This window comes from Phyllopteryx taeniolatus, chromosome 16 (genome assembly GCF_024500385.1).
Source record: "Phyllopteryx taeniolatus isolate TA_2022b chromosome 16, UOR_Ptae_1.2, whole genome shotgun sequence".
Classification (NCBI taxonomy): Eukaryota; Metazoa; Chordata; class Actinopteri; order Syngnathiformes; family Syngnathidae; genus Phyllopteryx; species Phyllopteryx taeniolatus.
The window spans coordinates 19804329-19812019 of NC_084517.1; the positions used below are offsets into that span (position 1 = coordinate 19804329).

Consider the following 7691-nt stretch of genomic DNA (forward strand, 5'->3'; position numbering starts at 1 on the left):
ACCTCAGGTGGAGCGGAGGCTGTGACATTCTTAATGTGGATGCAGTCACTGTTTCCATGGAAACTCCAACCCAGTACACTCAATAAAACACAAAGTGACCAGTAAACGGCTCAGGGGAAATGGAATCAATTGGCGCATTTAAACTCAGTTTAGAATAATTGCAGCTAGAGAATAGAAACAGACAATGTAATTGATGTAGAGAGAAATAACTGCTTTTTTTTTTTTTTTTTGCTTGCTTGAAGTCATTTATTTTTTTCACTTCCTCAAAACGTCTTGTGAGATCAAATGTGAGCAAAAACTAATTTAAAACAAATCAATCAATCAATCAATCAATCAACTAAATACTACCAGGGCCACTTTGAAAAGGAAAAAGAAATGTAAAATTATAATTCAAACTAATAACAATGCAATATTATACCAAAGTCATCATATTGATTTGTAATAAAGTTGTACTATGACTTGAATTAAAAAATAAAAAATGTTCTAGTACATGATCAGATTATTTTAAAGGCCGAACTGAAAAGAAAAAGGATAATTTTTTTATGCTAAAATTTAAAATGATAATATTCTTTTACATTTTATATTAAAATAAAAAAAATATAAAACAGTTGCAATTCTTTGCAAATAAAGTCAAAATGTAGGGAGAAAAGAACTGCAATGTTATTAGAATATTAATCAACCAATGATACTACAAAAATATCTCATAAGATTACAATTGAATACATTTGAATCTATATTGTATCGATATCGCTGTTTTTTAGGAAGCCTCTCATCTTCACATTAAGTTGCACTGTTACGAGAAAAAAAGTGGAAATATGTGAAAAAACCTTTTAAAATGTATTTGAAAAATTTGTAATATTATGACAAAAATGACCATTTTAACATTACGACTTCCTTCCCCCCATAAAATCACCACTAAATCTTGTAATGTAAATGAATCATTCTTAATTTATTAACTTTCTCTGTTAAAATACAAAGTTTTTCCTAGTGAGACCAAAACAAGTCATTTTCAGAACTTGGCCTGTAAAATTCTAATTAAAAAAAGGAATATTTCTTGTCGGGGGAAATTTGGTTGCATTTAAGTGCAGATCCTTAAAGTTCTACTTTGCCAAAGTGCCTTTTGCTTTAATGACAGGATTCAGGCTTTTTGGGTCAAAAAAAGACTGCTGATGCATGCCGCAATTTGACTTCCACACCACAGATTTCCAAGTGCATTTAAGTTTGGATTCTGGCTGATAAAGCCAAATTCCTCTCCAGCTTCCCCTTGAAGGTTTCCTGGGCCAAACCGACTGTTATTTGAAACTTTTGACAAAAAAAAAACACCCCACCGCTGTGCTGTTCTCTCACTTTTAACATCTTTCTAAATTGCGTGAAATCAAACATCGCTGACTGCCAAGTTTTGGGAAAGTCTGGGAGACGGGACAGGCGGATGAGATGCTCCCACATCTTGTTTCCTGTCATCTGTGCTGAGGCCCGCAAAGCAACTGAGGACTTCCACCACATGTGCGCTTTGGCCCTGTTAGCCTCCGCGCCCACTTCGCTCACACATAAACAGCACACACTCGCACACAGCTGCTTCCCAGCACTTGTGTTTAGTGTTCATTTCAAGGAGAACATCAAACTAAAACAAACCTGTAATGTGGTCAAATACTGTATTTAATTTAGTATGTACATTAAAGTTCATTTGTTCTAGGCTAATCATAAAAAAACATTTTTACATTATTAACTGCCATACAAAGTTTGAAAATATACCTGACCACTGTAAAACAAAAACTAAAGTAAAACGACTCACCCTTTGAGGACAACTGACACACGTCGATACTAAACAGAAAAACCTGCTCACTCATTATATGATCAATATTTTAAAATTTGTAACTGTGAAAAAGTGTTAAAAATACCTGACAATGGTATAATAAAACTAACAAAAACTACCTGACACACACCATCATAAAACCTGGTGAGTAAATGTTTTAGGCATCATTATAACATTGCTAACTGTCATACAACTTAAAAAAAAAAACAAAAAAACCTGATGACCATAAAACCAAAATAAAATAAATGCAAAGTTGGACACGCGACAGTATTGCTTTTAGTTACATGCTATTTATGTCAGCATTGTCTTGGTAAAATATCAAAACATACGATTGTACATATATACATTTATCTGTAAAATGATGTTCCGCTAAACACAGTCAGACCCTTTCTTACACCACATTATTTTCCATTTGGATATTGGTCATCATCATAATAAAAGCCAGAGGAAAGAAAGCAAAACACACTTTTAGGCTGTAATTTTTTTAGATGCTCACGGAGTTGAAATCTCACAAGATTTTCCGACGTCAAACATTATGATGAAAGTCATGTTTCGTTTGATGTTCGAGGGAGGAAACTTCGGTCGAAGTCCACATTGCAGCACTTTGGGACGTTCCACTGTGGTTTGTTGTCATTACACAATAGATGAGACTGTACATTTTCCCAAAGCAAAGAAAATGAGGATAAACCACCCAGGGAAACAAACACGTTTTGCTGAACATTTATTTACACCACTGTAAAATGTACATCTACGTAGAAATATACAGTACAAATATAAAGTTGTCGCATGTACAGGACCAAAACACATCTCGACCAACAGCGCAAGCAGAAAACATGGCCGTCCATGGGGGCGAAAGTACAGAATTAGTGTTCCCACACACATAGCACGGAGGTAGATTTTCCCTTATTTTTCATGTTTAAAGGCAGAAGGGAAAACAAAAACAAACAATATCTGGTCACTTTATCATCTGCATAAAGGGCATCATGGTAACACAATGGCACAGACTAGTAAGAAATTGCTAAAAAAAACAACAACACAATCCTGTTTGAGTGTGTTAAGCTTTAACGGCATCTTTGTGTACATTCCCAAGTACTGCACGACCACAACCGCACGATTGAATTCTGCATCCGCGAGGATTTATGTTAACTTAGCTCACGAAAGCAGGATACACACACGATTTTTAAAATGCGAGCCCCTACGCGACAATGTCTGTCGTAGTAACAAGACCGACCTGTGAGAGGCAGCATGGTGCCACAGTGTATTATACAAAGAAGAAGACAAACTCTGGGAGGGCGGGGGTGGTTTAACGTTTATGATTGTCAAAAAAACCCAAAAAAAACCACACCCCACAGCACAATCGAATGGCTTGAGCGTTCCGAGAATCTGGCCTCTGCCGACTTTGATGGCAAGAGAGGCAAAATGCTTAAACTTGGCCCGATTGTCGGTATGTACTGCATGTACCACGCGTTACTGATCCTTTTGACAATTCAACCTTGAATAAAGATACACACGGTGATTCAATGCGGTAATTAGGACCCATTTCAATTGAACCCTACCGACTTGCCTCACTGCATAAAATCCCATATTTTTCCAGCAAAAAATGTCATTTCCCTCCCGATTCCGTCCCGCAACGGAACATTAAAATGCACATTCAGCTAAAAAGAAAAATAGACCGTGATGGATTCATGGCTAACAAACGAGGGCTGACTTTGGCATTGTGTGTGAGATCTGCTACCTCTGGATGCAACGACACATTTGAGCCAGCGACAGGCAGTGCAAATGCCCATTGCCGCCATGGCGATCAATAGTTTTCAAGGGTAAAAGGGGCGCGTCACGCTTCGTTGACATACATTCAACGCATTGCATTTTCCTTTTGTGTGATCCGTGGTATAGATCTTTAATGTATGGAGCCCCAGCAGAAACATTCATTGTAAGATAACCTTTATTAGTCGCACAATGGAGAAATTCACAATTGTGGTCACGATACATATATAATGTTTGCACAAAATACTAAGTTGTGGGGGCCAAATACTAAATTGTGGGCAAAATATACTTTGTGGCCACTAAATAGGTATAACGGGCGCACAAAATACTTCATTCCCATGAACAACTTTGACGTCTGGGTAAGCAAATGGAGCACACCTTCACTATGAAACTGTAATGTGCGTCCTTAAGGCAAGTGTGCTTTCTTATTGTGTTCTCGTCAATGTCATGTTTTTTGGCAGTTATTTAATTTCTGGGGCTCCGTATTAATAAGAATGCTTCAAGACAACAGTAAAACAGGCAACTCCTCCTGTGAAACACCGGCTTCTAGCATCGACTAATTTAGAACAGAGGATAGCTACCTATATGTGCAGTTTTTACTATAGACAACAGTTCTGTTTTTATAGGGGGCCACACAGAAAATAAAAGTTATGTTTCGAGAAAAAAGTCGTAGTGTTGCTAGAAATAAAAAGGGAAGCAAATTCTTGTCATATTATTGTAAATGCAATTGTCATGTCTTATGATGGAATTGTTCTAGTCTTTTGTCAATACACGAAAAAAAATCTTTCTTCGCATATGACGCGTGCTGGACTATTTCTTGCTATGTTACTAATGCTGCACAATTGAATCCAATAGGAGGTAGCGTTCTATCTTGAAGATGGCCTGTTCATCATTATTGAATATATATATAAAAAAAAAAAAAAAAAAAAAAAAAAGCTATACGTTGATTTCCATTCCAGATCTCACCTGTGGTCATGAGTTCGGAACAGTGAGTGAAAGAAGAAAATCCTGGATTCAAACAACCGACACAAGTCCCCTCGTGAGTGCTTTGCTGTCTCACTATTGCCTCTCAAGGGAAAAAAGGCATCGCTATTAGACAGGAGAGGCCAGGGCTGGCTTATTTGGACACGTTTGTTCCTTTTAAATGAAGTCTGATAATTGTCTTCAGCTGGGAAAACCATTAGGGATCAAGTAACGGGAGAGGTCCAACCGCAGATGGGGTGGATGAGGAAAGTGTTTCCTGGGAAAAGATTATGAGGGTCAGCGCAAGGGCAAGTGGAGTTTTGTTTTGGGGGGGGGGGGGGTCATGAGTTCATATGGAAACATACAAATGTGACAGAGCCTTTTTCCATGTGTGCTTGGTCAAGGCACGAAGCGGGAGGGGCTACTAGCGGAGCCGGATCAGTCAGGGTCCTAGTTATGGAGTTATGGCATGTGTCCTTCAATAATCCTGTCCTGACTTGTGCGGAGTTGAGGTACTCGGCACAGAGACCTCGGCAGGAACTCCACTGTGGCAAAAGACCCCTTTGCGGGCTTTGTACATGCAAATATTTGTGTTCCTTCATAAGTAAGTCCTGGAGTCTTTTATTTCGAGCGCTCCTCTCCTAGACTGCGTCGTCCACACAGATACCACGGGGATCCTCGCGGACTCAAGTTCCGCTCTCCCCCCGCCCCCACCCCCAACGCATTGCTGCGGTGTCACAGGACGAGGGAGTGACGGCGTCCGCTGACGTGGGTGCGCCGCTCGTATCGGGTTGCCGTCTTCAGGCCCCGCTCCTGCCCTCTCGGAGAGTCACCTGTCCCGGGAAGTGAGGAATGCCACAACTGACGTGCACCGGTGACGCCAGCAGTGACTCCGGCGGTGCTTCTGCATAGCGAGGGAGGACTGCCAGTGTGTGTAAATATGCACTAGTCTCCTTGGAGGTTGTTTTGACACCGGACACCTGCCGTCCGATGATAAAAGGTCCAACTGTCTGTTGTCGTATTACAGCGGCTCCAACTACCGGAGACAAATTCCTCGTGTGTTTTGTGGACATACTTGGCAAATAAAGATGATTCTGATTCTGAAGATCATGTGAGATGCGGGGGATCCCTCCTCACTCCAAAATGGTCCAGACTAAACGGATCCTGAGTGACTGTATATCTGTCATCCTCTGTGTTGGGAGAAAAGAGGGAATACCACACATGCAGGGGGTGGAGTGCTGGCTTCTTCAGTCAACTCCCCAACATCTGCTTTTTTAAGTTCCGACAACACCTCCCCCCTCCTCGCATACGCTTCACAGCGGGCATTGCTCCGAGGAGAACGAGCCGCCCTCTTTCTTTTTCCTCCTCTTCTTCTTGTGGACGGTCCAGCAGGCGGTGGCCATCAGGAGGAGCAACAGCCCTGTGACCAGGAGCACCACAGACACCACCTTGGTCTGGGGCAGATCGTTGTAGGTGTAGGTGACCCCCGTCCCCGCCACGCCGATTACCAACGAGATGATTCCGAAGGGGAAGATGCAGCGGTACCAAGACTTCTCCATGCCCCCGGTGGCCTGGGACAAACGGTCCAAGGAGGAGAGCACCTCCGGGACTTTGGCGCCACCGGCTTCCAAGGACTGTCCCTCTTGCGGTTGGCACGCAAGGGGCACCGTGGTGCAGCCCATCTTTACTGCAGGGGCAGGTGAATCTTTGCTTCAAACCCCTCTGTAGAGTCCACCAGATAGAGGAAAGTCAAACAGAGCTATGTGGTCTCCGCAGACCGGAACAGGAGAAGCTTTCTGATGAAGTTGGTCCTAAAACAACACTCACGTTGCCCTCCTCCCTTTGTGACTGCCTCTCCGCACAGCGGCTGCTGTGGACCTGAAGCAGCACATTGTGCACTGGGACGGAGCACAGTGGCGAGGCACATATAAAGCAGCGTGGGGACTAGGAGGAGCTCTGGGGAAGTCGGAGTGCTCCCATTGGCGTTCTTCTCCGTGACGTCCGGCGACGCTGAATCGGGGAGGATAGGCGGCTGATGAAGAGCAGCAAGGAGGAGGGTTAACGGATCCCTCTTTTTTCCTGCATTTCCACATCAATACCTCACAGTTGTAGTCTTTCTCTATGTTATCCAGTAGGGGAAAAAGGGCAGAAGACAACTGCAGAGTCAAGGAGGATGTCTTCTTTGTCGTGAATTTCACACATGCGCTGCGACACTCTGCAATAACAAAGGTGTGTCCACCCCCCCACATGAAAATTCATTAGTGCTGCACCAGAGGGTGTCTCCATGTGAACATCTACCCACGCCTTTATTAATGCGCGCGCCTCCACATGGAGATTTGCTAAAACACCAAGCAGACGACGCCTTTACACGCAGAAATGCTACTGAGCGTGCCCGCGTGTGACACGATGAAACGTTTCCCAGCCACTCACGCAAACGCCAGTGATGTCAGGTCTCGTCGAATGAAAAGGCAACGGAATAGTAGCTTTGTAGCCACGAGGCGCAGTTCTCCCTTGCTTTTCATCAAATCAACCTTCCACCACATAGCCTAGCTACTTTTTTTGTGTCTCTTCATAAGATGTCTGTCTGATGCGGAACAACTCATTCCCGCCGTTTGGTATGCGTTCCTTGGAGAAGACACAGAACGGCAATATGCTCGACCAGTCTATTGTTGTGTGGAAATGATAGACGGACGTTTAATTAAGTTGAGCGACACAGTGTAACAAGATTCATTTTTTTTAAATAGCGTTTGTCCTAATTATGGTCAAAGGTGACCGAGAGCCTATTCCAGCTGACTTTGGACGAGAGGCAGCGTACACGCTGGACTGGTCGCCAGTCAATTGCAGATCGGCAAATGTAGACAAACAACCATTTAAACTCGCATTCAGTCGTCGAGGCACAACATGCATGTTTTTAGAATGTAGGAAGAAGCCTGGGAACAAATGAAGGCCAGACCTGAGGTTCGAACACCAAACCTCAGAAGTGTGAGCCATCCATGCTAACCACTAGCGCTGCCTTACGTTCCATCCATTCATCCACTTTCTATAGCGCTTGGACTCATTAGGTTGTGATACACCGTTCCTTAGGTACCTAATATTGTGGCCAGTGAGTGTCTAGTCCTTTACAACTGACAATGCAACCAAAATCAATGAA

At 42.9% G+C, this 7691-nt stretch overlaps 1 protein-coding gene across 1 annotated transcript; it reads right to left on the bottom strand.

Moving 5' to 3' along the window:
• Positions 1 to 1655: 1655 nt before the first annotated feature.
• On the bottom strand, positions 1656 to 7691 carry LOC133466585 (transmembrane protein 100). The gene has a single exon (XM_061750469.1). It carries the CDS (start codon positions 6220 to 6222, stop codon positions 5854 to 5856), a length of 369 nt encoding a protein of 122 aa, XP_061606453.1. The 5' UTR covers positions 6223 to 7691; the 3' UTR covers positions 1656 to 5853.

What these genes read in the sequence shown, in the direction of transcription:
- LOC133466585 (XM_061750469.1), bottom strand. Translation starts at nt 6,222, where the DNA reads ATGGGCTGCACCACGGTGCCCCTTGCGTGCCAACCGCAAGAGGGACAG.